The sequence below is a fragment of the Chenopodium quinoa genome, unplaced genomic scaffold (assembly GCF_001683475.1).
Source record: "Chenopodium quinoa cultivar QQ74 unplaced genomic scaffold, ASM168347v1, whole genome shotgun sequence".
In the NCBI taxonomy this organism is placed as follows: Eukaryota; Viridiplantae; Streptophyta; class Magnoliopsida; order Caryophyllales; family Amaranthaceae; genus Chenopodium; species Chenopodium quinoa.
The window spans coordinates 1,697,984-1,711,728 of NW_018743327.1; the positions used below are offsets into that span (position 1 = coordinate 1,697,984).

The following is a 13,745-nucleotide window of genomic DNA, read 5'->3' on the forward strand; positions in this document are numbered from 1 at the left end:
GTAATCTGCGTCGTTAGCGAGATTAGCCGGTTGTCGATGTTCCGTAATAACTCTGTTCTTCTCTGCTTGAGTTCTTTTTATTTGTTCAAATTACCTAACTAATGAGGATTAATTAAGTATTTATAGCCTTGAGAAGCGTGCAACTCTCTAGGTTTAAAGTAAACCTAGGGCTGATCGGGCCTCTGGACTGGATTGGGCCTTGATGGCCGGTTTTCCCATTTGGCATGGGTGGACACGTGGCGTGCCTCGATTGGTCCGTAGAGGACGTATCTGTGATTGACACGTGGCAGGCTCCTATTGGCCTACGTGAAGGACACGTGGCGGAACCTTGTTGGTCCACTTGTCAGACGGTGATTGGTGGATAAAAATCCCCTAATCAGCTCGCATATTAAATGTCTCCTTACTATGGGCATCAAAGGTTTGTACCCCACTCTCCCATAATTCCTTCAACTTATCTATCAAAGGTTGCAAAAAAACATCTATGTCATTACCAGGAGATTTAGGGCCGGGAATTAATAATGACAACATCATGTTGTCACTTTTCATGCACATCCAAGGAGGTAAATTATAAGGTACTAACATAACAGGCCATATGCTATATCTACTACTCATGTTCGCCCCGAGATTGAACCCATCACTAGCTAAAGCCAAGCGTACATTACGTGCATCTGCAGCAAATTTGGGATATAGCTCATCTAAAGACTTCCACGATTTTGAATCTCTTGGGTGTCTCATAATACTGTCGTCATCATCACCAGCATGTCCTTTATTATGCCACCGCATGTGCATTGCGATCTTGGAGCACATGAACATCCTTTGGAGCCTTGGAATAAGTGGAAAATGGCGCAAGACTAATTGAGGTACTCGTGTTTTTCTATGGACACCCTCATCTTCATCGTCTGAATTCTCATCATCTTGAGAAATATCCTGCTTCCATCGAGGTGCTGAACACTTAGGACATTTAACTTCATTTGAAAACTCCTTTCTAAATAAAACACAATGGTTGACGCATGCATCAATCTTAACATAATCTAACCCTAGCGCTTTAGTATATTTTTTTGCGTCATAAGAGCTTGAAGGAAAATTGTTATCATAATTAAACGCCCTATGCAATGCATTCAATAACATTGAAAAAGACTTATCACTCCACTTGTTGCTAACTTTAATGTGCAACAATGACATAATAAACTCCAATCTCTTAAATGTTTTACATCCTGGATACAAGTCAGCCTCCATATCCTCCACTAATTTTTGGAGCAACATAGGAGTTTCACTAGTGCCACTACTTGATCCTATATATGTGGTTCTTTCATTTTCATTTATTGATGTAGAGTTTATAGAATTCCACGCGCTTGTTGCATCGAAAACATGGAGTCATGTCATCAAAAGGACGATCCTCACTCTCATTATCTGAAACCTCTGCTACATACCCTTGATCTTCATTTTTATCAATTTGCTCTACACTTTCTCCGTGACTCAACCATGGGTTGTAACTACGATCAATGCCATATACTAGCAAGTGGCATAGCATATTTTTACGAGTTTGTGACATAACCAATCTACAGTTAAGACAAGGACATTTCAACATTGTTTCGCCACTTATTCCCCTAAAAGCAAACCGTAGAAATTCATTAACACCCGCTATGTACTCCTTTTTTTGTCTATCCTTTACACCATTATGATTCATCCAACTTCGATCCATATTCATTCTTACAAACAATAATTAAAAAAAAACATTAGCGACAAAAAATGATCACATTAGATAGTTTAGCTATTAACCGTGTGAACAAGAAAATCTTACATCATTAGATTCATCACAAAAACAAACATACCAACACAAGTGATGAAAAATTTGGAGGTTTTAATTTTTTATATAATAGGAACTTCAAGTTAAACTTGAAACTTTATTACTTGCATTATTTATATTGGTCTGTTAAAGTTTAGACTTTAGACTAACTAATACTAAATCTTATGGAATGATGTCGTGCCAATTTAATTGTTTCTTAAGACATTTCTAATTGAATATTATAAATTTGGTTTAGTGCCTAGTATAAAGATATTTGAATTAAAGGGAAATATATCTTTTGAACCCTTTAGATGTAACATACCTAATTATCAATGCAAATATTAATATGGTTATTATGTTATAGTTTTAACTTTTTTTTGACACAAAGTTATAGTTTTAACTGGAATGAGATTGTATAGTGAAAGAATTATGGGGAATCTTTCCTTCCTCAATTCATTAAGCATCCTTGGCTTATATACAAGATTACAAGCGTGAAGTTAGGCAGAGTATACAAACTGATTAGCTAGGAATTAGCTAGAGTATACAAACTGATTAGCTCTAATTAAGGGATACATCTAAAGCTAATTATACTCCTAACATATATAACAAATATACAAAGTCAGAATATATCCCAATATATTCTAACATATAGTTTAAAGATTCTTAACAGGCAGCAGCTCAATTTTTAGGCAAAGACAGCTCAATTACATCAATCTCATTCCATTTTTAAGTATCAAAAGATTGTGCAGGTAGTCAAGTTATCCATCTTTTCTTTTAATACTTTAAATTAGACCCACTGTATGAGAAAAATCCCAAGATATGTCCAACAGAATGAATATTATCAATGCAAATATTAATCTGATTATGTAAATTACATGTAATGATCATTTTAAGTATTGCCTAGATATAAAGTATAATCAATCAACTAAAATTGTAAGAAATTCTCAATGAAAATCACAATAAAATTGTAAATAAAACAACAATACAATTTACTACAAAATTATCAAGAAACTAAACATATCTGAACCAAAAACACATAATCGCAACAAAATTGAAAGAGAATAAACAACGAACCAAAACCATTGTTAACATGATTCATTGATTAATCAATCGACTTTTATAAAAACGCTCAAATTTCCTATAATTCGACAAATAAAATGGGATTTCTACCTTGCATGTTAAATCAATCGACTCACATAGCAGATTATATCAATTCAAAGACCAAATTTCACCCAGAAATGTTAAAAAAAAAAACCGAATTTGTAGATGAGAATTACCTGAATAGATACTCTTTAGATGCGAGTGTAGTGTAAGATATTGTGTGCCGGGAGAGAACCAGACTAGATCGGAGCGGCCACCGAAAAAACCTGATTTGAGGAGAAGATTATGCAATTAGAGGTAGAGTACGAGGGTTTCGTTTTAGGGAGAAGATTGAATTAGAGGTGAGGTGGGAGTTGAATACCTGATTAATTAAGAGTAGTTCATTTTTTTTTTTGAATAGAATTAAGAGTTCATTAGTTTGGGAAAAACCGCGAGAGAACTCTATACTAATTTGTGAACGTGGGAAATTACAAAATAAAAATTAAAATTTCCACCTTATTTTTAAGTTTTGGGCGACTGTAGAATTAAATTAATTTGTCGTTTTATTAAATTTGGGCAACGAAAAAAAAATTGGTAGCCCATATATATATACTCGTGGCACAAAAGTCATATTGGGCTACAGGATTGTATTTCGTCGCCCAAAATATAGATTTGGGCAACGAAATTGGATTAGAAGCCCATATTAACATTTTTGTGCAACGACAACATATTTCGTTGCCCATACTAATGAAGTTCGTCGCCCAAACCCGTTTTTCTTGTAGTGTTATGAACAACAAATATTTACTATGAATATTTACATTATTAACATATAAAATATTATTATGAATATAAGGCATTTAATTATGAACATAAAAAATTGAAGAAATAAAAAATAATATGATTATGAAACATATGCATCATAAGTATTAAAAATATGAACATATGCATTCAAAATACGGACATATGCATTGGTTCATTTTTGAATGCGTATAAACATAATTAAGCATTTCATAATGTGAACATATACATAAAAAAATATGAACATATGAATTTAGAAAGTGAATATAAGCATTTCAGAAAGTTTACAAAAGGATTCAAAACATGAACATAAGAATTCAAAATAGGAACATAGGCATTTCGGAATGTGAACATAAGGTATCCGTTTGATTTCGCTAATTATTTTTACAATTCCAATAAAAATTTCGAACAATAGAGAGTATCGAATAAATATTCAAACAAAATTAAGTGATAATCATATAAATTCAAACAATATTAAGTGAAATTTACATAAAATTGCCTTTTTTTAGGGAGGGTCCTTTTGATTTTGCATCTCTTCTCTAATGCCCATTGATGTTTTTGCAGTTTTTTAGAAAGGAAATGAAATAGAGAAGAGAGAAAGTGAAAAAGAGGAGAGAGAAAATCATATAGAAAAAAAAAAGAGTTTTGAATTTGGAGGTGACGTTACATTTATTGGGTGAAGGTGGGTGTATTGGGTGTGGGTGGGTGTATTGCAGTTTCCGTGTTTTTTAGTTTTAGGGAATTTTTTAAATTGGGTTGTGTGTAATTAGGCTTCTGGGATGCGTTGTTACACCTATCTAAGGTGCACAAGACTAATTGTCCCTTTTAAAGCTAAGTGCGCTCCTATTTTCCTACTGTGTATTAGATCCCCAAATGATTGTATTTGTTGGGGAACCAAAAAAAGGGTCTTTCTCTGTTCGCTCAACTTACAAATAACTTATGGGTGAGAAGGATGAGGAGGGGGGCAGTTGCTCATGTAGTAGGGAAATGAGGAGATTGTGGAATGTGATTTGGAATGAACTTGTTCTTCCCAAGGTCAAGACGTTCTCTTGGAGAGCTTGTAAAGAAGCCTTCCCTACGAATATGGGGCTGCATAATCGAATTGCTAACATCTCTTGTGTGTGGCATTTGTGATGGTGAGGAAGAGGGAGTGATGCACGCTCTCATTAACAGTCCCCAAACAAGAAGTATTTGGGATTCTTGCAATTTTGAGTGCACTACAAGAAAATAATTTTTTCGTAGCGATTATTTTAACCTTTAGTATCGATTGTAATTGCAACAAAAAGCTTACCCAACAAATGGTCGTTCGATACAATATTCGTTTTTCCCTTAGCCTTTAGTAGTGGTTTTCAATATCGCTAGGGTTGATCTCAATAATCGATACGAAAAAACTACATCCAATCGTGAATAAAATAAAATAAAATCATACATATGATCTTTATAAGATTCGAACATGCAACCTCAAACTCTTATATTAAATGTCTCACCAATAAGGTATGGCATATTTTATGTATTCTTTATCAAACAATATTTATATATCTAGTGTAGAAAAGGTTTTTCGTATCTATTTTTGGGATTTAGTGGCGATTATAAATGATACAATTTCTCATAATTTTATAAATGTGTAAAAATAGTGTGGATATGTATTATTATGTTTTCCATATTCGATTTTATATAAGAAAACCATGGCGATTGTAAAATGATATGATTTCTTTAATTATTTCACAAACATACTTGCATATTGTAGCGAATGTACAATCGCTATAAAATAATTGCTACGAAAAGACAATTTTCTTGTAGGGGTGGCTGCTGGAAAAAAAAATGGAGAAACTTCACTGAATAGGCTTTGTTTGTGTTTTCGAAGCTTGAACCTAAGGTGAGAGGCTAGGTTATGGTCATTTATTGGGCAATTTTGGGGTTCGAGGAATAGAGGTCTGTTTGAGAATGAGTGGTCTGATTCAAATAAAGGAACTGATGGCTTATGTGGGGAGAATTATAGGGGAGATGGGGTTGGAAGGAAAAGCAGCACTACTGGGAGCTATCCTAAAACTCGTGGGCAGTGGAAATTTGTGTTGTTGCTAGAAATTTCGATGGTGTGATCCTTTGGTGTGTTTCCTTGAAGAGTAGAGGAGTGTAGAAGACTAAATGTGCTGAAGTGGGACTCTAACTTGCTGAGGAGTTGGGGTGTATTGATGTATCTGGTGGTTGAAAGTGAAAGTGAGAGTGTCATTTAGGCTATCAAAGATGGTGATGCTGGCAATAATTCCTTCCAGCTGCCGTTGGAGGATATCTTCTTTGTTGCTAGCAATTTCAGACATGTTTCTTGGGCTTGGGTAGGTAGAGAAGGTAACACGGTGGCCCATGAGCTTGCTCATTTGTCACCGGGGGGTCTTGACAGGAGAGTTTGGATGGCTGACTTTTCTCAACATATTTGTAATGTGGCTATTTCTGATTTTCATATATATATATATATATATATATATGACATTAAATATTCGTTTGTTGCAAGTAATAAGAACCGGAGGTAGTATATGAAAAATTCACTTTAATAATGTCAAGTATTAGCAATTAACTTTTTATAATCCTAACAAAGGTTTATTATCTAATAATCCTAACTATGGTATGAATTTACCTCCAAGAACCCCAACTGGTCAACAATGAGTCAATGACATGTTATAATAGGTACGTAACTATAACACGTGTCAACACGTGATTGTTCTAAAAAAAATTTAAAAAAATTAATAAAAAAAAAACCCTTAACACCCCAACAACTCCCTCTCCTCTTCCCCCACCGTATTACCAATTTACCACTTAGCCCAACCCTTAACCCCACCTGAACTGACCAGCCGCCCCCTACAAACCCCTAAAATGGTCGGTCGACCCCTCCTTACCCCAAAACCAACGCACTGGTCGGCCAGAGTTCGTCAAGTAGTAAGCTAATTAACGTCAAAATCAGCATAGTTAGCAAAGAAAACACAACAATGGCGACATACGAGGTTACTTATTTAGTGCGTGAGATGATCAGAAAGATGCAATGGTTATTGGCGGCGCTGCTGGTTGGTGTTATAAGACGCAGGCTGTTGGGTTTTATGTGAGATGCGGTGTGGTGGTGCGTGGCTGGTGCGTAGTGGTTGCCGTGATGCTACATGCACGGCTGAACTAGTGGCTTCAGTGTGGTTTCGGAAATCGAAAATGGGTGATAAAGGCCGGCCGACTGTTTTCGGTAAATAAAGGGGGTTGATTGGCCGACTGGTTTTTGGCAAGGTTGAGGGCAAGGGGTTAGGATTAGGATTCCGTTGAGGTCAGGAGGTGGGGTAAGTGTAACATTTAGGCCCTGTTTGGTTGGATGTAAAAGGTTTTCATGGAAAATGAATTTTTCATTTTTTTTCTCATTTTCCTTTGTTTGGTTTGTTAAGGGGTGGAAAACAATTTTTCAAGGGTGGAAAATTTCATCCTTAATGATGGAAAACATTTTCCTTCCAAAAACAAGGGAAGCCACATTTTCCTCTCTACCTTATTACCTCTTTTTTTACTTCTCTCTCATTTATCCTTACATTTCCACTCTTATTTTTTATTTTTCTTGGACTTTTCTTGTATGCAACCAAACAAAGGAAAACTAATTTGCAATTGTGTTTTTCCTTGAAAATATGTTTTCCATGAAAACTAATTTTCCATTGAAAATGTTTTACATTAAACTAAACGGGGCCTTAGCCTAGAGGGAGTAAATCCCTTTTCTTTATCTCTCACCACTCCATCATTATATAATTTCCTTTCAATCACGCCATCAACCTGTCATTTTACTTCAAATTCACATTCATTTTCTTAAGATTGGCTTTTATTAATCCAGTAATATATTACTCTTAATCCAAGCATGCCTTAAATCACATATGGTTATTTATGAGTTTAGATTACTTCATACAAGTTACACATATACATCCTAAATGTCTAAGTTTTTGAGGTTCAAGAATAACTAGCAAACGGGTCATCTGGGCCGGGTTAATTTCAAGTCAGCTAGCATTCGGGTCGGGTATGGGTCAATTTGGGTCAATTCGGGTTTCGAGTATGGTCATGTCGGTTATCGGGTCAAGTTTGGGTTAATTATGTTCGGGTCACACCATTTTTCAGGTGGAGTATGGATCATATTTAGGTTGGGTCATAATGTTTGGGTTGTTCCATTTGTGGGTCAAGCTCAAATATATAATTTTATATTTGTTATTGTAATAATAATAATAAATATACTCATTATGAGCTTGACTACGATCGGAGATGAATAATTTGAGTCATTTTTGGCACTAGATATTTTTGGTTCAGTTTTAAGGTAATTTAAGTTTGGGACATTTTGGGTACCAAATCTATTCTGATCTAACATTTCGAGTTAATTTTAGGTCGGTTCAATTTCGGGTCGGGTTAACTCCATTTTCGGGTCGGATATAGATCAAGTCTTGTAGATTTTATATTTCGAGTCAATTTTGGGTTGATATTTTTTGCGTCGAATCATCGGGTCCGGATTAGGATTGCCATGTCTAGGTTCAAGTAGTCTAAAATTAGCTAATTGGCTAGCTATTTTCTTTTCCATCTTCCGTATTTTCATGGAATTGAAGCTATAAACACGTTAAATGAAGGGGAAAAAGCACAAGAAAAATGCCGTTCAAAAAAAAAAAAAAAAAAAAAAGCACAAGAAAAATGAAGAAAAAAAGGCTAAAAAGCAAAAAATTCAATGCCGGGAACTAATCAAACTTCCCAAATCTTGCTATATTACAACAATTTTTTTTTATATAAGGTAGATATTCTCAAAAATTGATTTATAAAAGGTAGCTTAGTTTTCCACTAAATTCCCACTCCCAATTTTCTAAGGACTTTTAACTACTAGAATTTGTTATGTACATTCAAATGTACTATATATTCGGGTCATTCACTCATTTAATCAACAAATAAGCAAATAACATTTTCACTCATTTGTTGGTTAAATGAGCAAATAATCCTAAGTGTACGACTAGACGGTACATCCAGATGTATATAATAAGTTGTCCTTAAGCGTAGAGCTTTAATTCATTCAATGCAATTACAGAGCAGTAAATCAATTTCTATTCAATTAAAGAAAAAAAAAAAAGCAATTACAAAGCATTATTTTTTTTTTATTTTAATATATCCTCAAATATAAAATCTATGCAATTTATGATATTTTTCTTTCTTTTAACTGACCCCAGAATCAAGTTTCCTAAGGAGTGTAAAGAATCAAGTACTTTGACAAACAAACACTCTGTCCCTCTCTTCCATTCCTTACATGAAAAACCAACACTACATACTTCATCATTCCATCTTCACTTCACCACTCTTCCTTCTCCTCCATGGCTTCTCCCCTCCTCTTCATCTCCCTCTCCCTCCTCCTCTCTTTCTCCTCTTCATCGTCCCTACCGCCATCGCCGCCATCATCCTTATCCAATTATCATATCCCTCAAGTAATCCATTCATTCCTCATACATCTCATCTCATTTTTCTTAATTATTATACAAACTTCTAATTAATTAACTAACTTTGTGATTAATTATAAAAATGCAGAGTTATATAGTGTACTTGGGTGGATCAAATGATGAAGATCAATTTGACATGAAAATTACCGAGTCAGCTCATTCACAATTGCTTTCTACTGTCATTCCAAGGTATGATCAACTCATTTCTATCAGATTTTATAAATTACTATAATATTGAAATTAAATGTTGATGATTTTGATAATGACTATATTATTAAATTAAATTAAAAAATGGATGCAGTTCGGAAAGAGAGAGGATGTCGGTGGGTCATGTATACCATCATACATTCAGGGGATTCTCTGCCTTTCTTACTGCCACTGAAGCTTCTCTGCTTTCTGGTACTGTTCTTTATTCTACTCCCTCAACTTCAGTCTATTTAATTCTTTCATTATCTTTTTTTTTTTTTTTTTTTTTTTTTTGAAGCAAAATTCTTTCATTATCTTATATTCCTTTTTTATTATTATTATTATTATTATTATTATTATTATTATTATTATTATTGTATATACTAGTACGTCCGATATTAGGAATTTAGGATATTAATAGGACTTTCCGTGCTTTGTATGATTATACTTGTAAAATAGGACTTCGTATGAGATCTTATTCAATTATGGTCTTTACACTACATCCGTTTCATATTTTTACAGCTTAGGGGTATTATTTGTGAGTTATAAAATAATACATAATTAAAAAAAAAAAAATGAAACGGAGGCAATATTTAAGTTTAGATTTCTTACATTTGCAATAGATGCAAGATATCTAATGTACTTCCTCCGTTTTTAAATATTTGTTCTACTTTCCTTTTCTTGCTGTTTTTAAATATTTGCTTCATTTCCTTTTATAAAAATTTTTTACAATATTTAATTCATTTCTCACATTTAGTGAACCCAACAAAATACTCTCTCTACTCCTATTCTTCCACTACTTTTGCGTTTTACAATTTTTTATTTTCTCAATTACCCCACTACCTCCATATTTTATTATTTTCTCCAATTTCTTTTAAAACTCTGCACATAGAGAAATGGAGCAAGTATTTAAAAACGGAGGGAGTACAAGTTAATTGCTAGTCAAATTGTCTCACTTAAATAAATAAATAAATAAAACTTTTATAATTTTTCTACTTCAAAATTCTCTTAAATATAGCGATAGTTAAAGTTTAAAGGCTTAAATCTATGTTTTGAAATTTCCTGAAATTTTTTTTTTTTAAAAAAGTATTGACATATAAGAAATGGGTAAGATATTGGGGTTTGGCAAAATTTAGTTAGTGGAACTTAAGATTTGGAAGTGATTGGAAATCGAGTAGAATTTCCTAGACGTGAGTATAAAATTATAATTTTGACTAAAAAAAGTGTGCAATACAGATAAAATTGATTAGTGTAGTGTAAGAAGTGGTAAAGGAAGATGTTATTGATTGAGGTGCAATAATTTAAAATAATAATTATAATAATAAAAAAATGTGAGACAGGTCATGAAGAAGTAATATCAGTGTTTCGTGATCCAAGTTTGGAGCTCCACACTACAAGATCTTGGGATTTCTTGGATCAGCAATCTGGACTTGGAACTCATTTTCAATTTCAAAAGCATGGATTTCCCTCCTCTGATGTCATCATTGGAATGATTGACACAGGTATTTCTAAGCTTCTCATTTATTTCTACTGTTTTCTCGGTTGACACGTGTCTTTATTACAGGTGCTTGTCATTGCACAATTTTAACAATTAATATCTCTAATTTATAAAAATTGTATATTATTATAAAATAAGGGGAAAGGGAGAATATAAGAGGGAGATGTAGATAGACAATTGTGTTGTCTCTATTCATCCATTTCATGAGACATCTATATATATATAATGTGAACAATGTACCTATATAGACAATGAAGAGTACATTCAAGAAGAGTCACAATGTGAATTAAAGGCATATGGAGGTTACAAATGAAATTACAAAGACACTTAAGATAGTCATATTAAAGAGATAGTTACAAGCTATAATGGGCATACATTATTATTTGTAACACTCCCCTTTGGATGCCCATTATCTAAGAGAGATTTAATGGGCTTATATGCCGCCTCATTAAAAAACCTTTTCGGAAAAACCCTGTGGGAAAAAACCATGGATAAGGGAAAAAGAGTGCAGCGCGCAATTACTCCCCCTCATTTTTATATCACTGAAGATCTTTGAGACGACACAATCCAGTATGATAAACTAACTTTTTAAATGTTGCGGTCGGAAGAGTCTTAGTGAATAAGTATGCTACATTAGTAGAATAAATGTAATGACAAGCGGTTCAAACCCCCTAATGACAAGCTGTTTTGAACCGCATGGGATTAGGGGGCTTGCCATTTGCCATTTAAAGGGAAAGCGGTTCAGAACCGCTTGCCATTACTAGAGAAAGGGCAGCGGTTTTGGCGCCAAACCGCTGCCCAATATGGGTATAAAAATTTAATTTTTTTTTTTTGGATTTTTCACATAAATTGATACACAAATCAAACATATGTAAAAGCATTAATATTTTTATTAATTATTTGTTCTAATATTACATTTACATAAAAAAAAAATTAATACAAGTAACACCACCAGCCACGACCACCAACACCATCTCATGTTGCTTCGTACCACCAGCCATGACCACCAACACCACCGGCCCACCACGACCCACCAATACCAGTACACCCACCAGCCATGACCACCCACCACGACCCCCACCAATACCTGAACACCCGTCAGCATCGACCCCCACCAATACACGACCACCCACAAGCCACGACTACACACCAGCCACCCGTCCACACACGACCCCCATCAACACTAAACAACAAATAAAAGAAAAAATACACCACCAACACACACCGGCCAACACCACCACCCACCACGACCCCCACCAACAACAAATCGACCTAAAACAAACCAATTCAACAACCCATCACAATAAAATAAAATTAAAACTGAAAAAACAAAATAAAAGATTAAAAAAAAGGAAATACCTTGAATACAACCAAAAAATCAAAATTGGCTTTAAATTTGGGTTTTATGGGTCAAATTCGACCATAAAAACTCTAAATCTAGAGTTTTTATTGTCGAATTTGACCATAAAAACCCACACGCACCACCACCGTACTACCACCATTTAAACCCACATAAATTGGCTCGAATTGGCTCGAAAACCCACCTGAATTCGCTCGAAACCCCATCGGAGATTTGTTCGCTCGAAAACCCATCTCCGTATATAATTACCTATTTACCTAAGCGTGAGATGAGATAGAAAGATAAGAGTAAAAAAATGGAGATGGAGAATGGAGATGAGAGAAGAAAAAGAAGGAGATGGAGGAGAGCTGGAGAGAGAAGTGAGGGCGTGAAAATGGAGGGGAGGGGGAGAGAGAGCGTGAGAAATAGAGAGGAGGAGGAGAGAGAGCGTGAAAACTGAGGGGAGGAGGAGAGAGAGCGTGAGAAATAGAGAGGAGGAGGAGAGAGAGTGTGAGATTTTAGGGTATTTTTAACAAATGGCAAGCGGTTCATGTTCCAAACCGCTTGCCATTTACAATTTGGGAAGCGGTTCACCCTAAACCGCTTGCCATTTACAAATTGGCAAGCGGTTCACCCTAAACCGCTTGCCATTTACAAATTGGCAAGCGGTTCACCCTAAACCGCTTGCCATTTACAATATTGCAAGCGGAATTCCAAAACCTCTTGCCATTTGGGGTTTCCCATTACGTTTATCCTACTAGTGCTAAATTCTCACTTGAACGAATCTGCAATACATTTATATCTCCATTCTTCTGAAGATCGTGAGTGAAGAAAAATTTGGGTAAGATGTGCTTTGTTCTGTCACCTTTGATGTATCCTTCCTTAAGTTGAGCAATACAAGCTGCATTATCCTCATATAGAGTTTTCGGTGCCTCTTTCTCAGATGATAAACCACAAACTTCTTTTATATGTTGAATTACTGACCTTAACCATACACATTCACGACTAGCCTCGTGAATTGCTAAAATATCAAAATGATTGGAAGAAGTAGCTGCAATGGTTTGTTTCATGGAACACCAAGAAATGGCAGTACCACCATATGTAAACACATATCCAGTTTGTGATCGACCACTATGAGAATAAGATAAATAACCTGCATCTGCAAAACCAATCAAATTTTCTTTGGACAACTTTGGGAAAAATAAACCCATATCCTTCGTACCTTGAAGATAACGAAGTAAATGTTTAATCTCATTCCAATGCCTTCGGGTTGGACATGAACTAAACCTTGCTAATAAATTAACCAAAAATGATATGTCGGGTCGTGTATGACTTGCAAGACACATTAGTGCTCCAATTGCACTAAGATATGGTATTTTAGGACCAAGAATTTCTTCATTATTTTCCCGAGATCGGAACTGATCTTTCTCTACATCAAGTGATCTTACAACCAAGAACCAAAGGGATTCTCAATGGATGTGTTGTATCCAAAGAAAATCTTTTAAACTTTTCCTATGTATGTTGATTGATGCACAAGGATTCCATTCTCTAAGTGCTCTATTTGTAACCCCAAGCAAAATTTTGTCT

General features: G+C 34.8%; 2 protein-coding genes across 2 annotated transcripts; one reads left to right on the top strand and one right to left on the bottom strand.

Annotated features, from left to right (window-relative positions):
* Positions 1-372: 372 nt before the first annotated feature.
* Positions 373-1,708, bottom strand: LOC110737455. The gene is made up of 2 exons (XM_021917814.1): positions 1,402-1,708; positions 373-1,292 (listed from the first exon to the last, which is right to left on the bottom strand). The coding sequence occupies exons 1-2, from the start codon at positions 1,706-1,708 to the stop codon at positions 373-375; spliced, it is 1,227 nt and encodes a 408-aa protein (XP_021773506.1).
* A 7,087-nt stretch (positions 1,709-8,795) lies between these two features.
* LOC110737382 (subtilisin-like protease SBT5.1) lies at positions 8,796-11,892 on the top strand. Its single transcript, XM_021917736.1, has 4 exons — positions 8,796-9,123; positions 9,224-9,324; positions 9,437-9,534; positions 10,662-11,892. The coding sequence occupies exons 1-4, from the start codon at positions 9,013-9,015 to the stop codon at positions 10,865-10,867; spliced, it is 516 nt and encodes a 171-aa protein (XP_021773428.1). The 5' UTR covers positions 8,796-9,012; the 3' UTR covers positions 10,868-11,892.
* Positions 11,893-13,745: the final 1,853 nt, after the last annotated feature.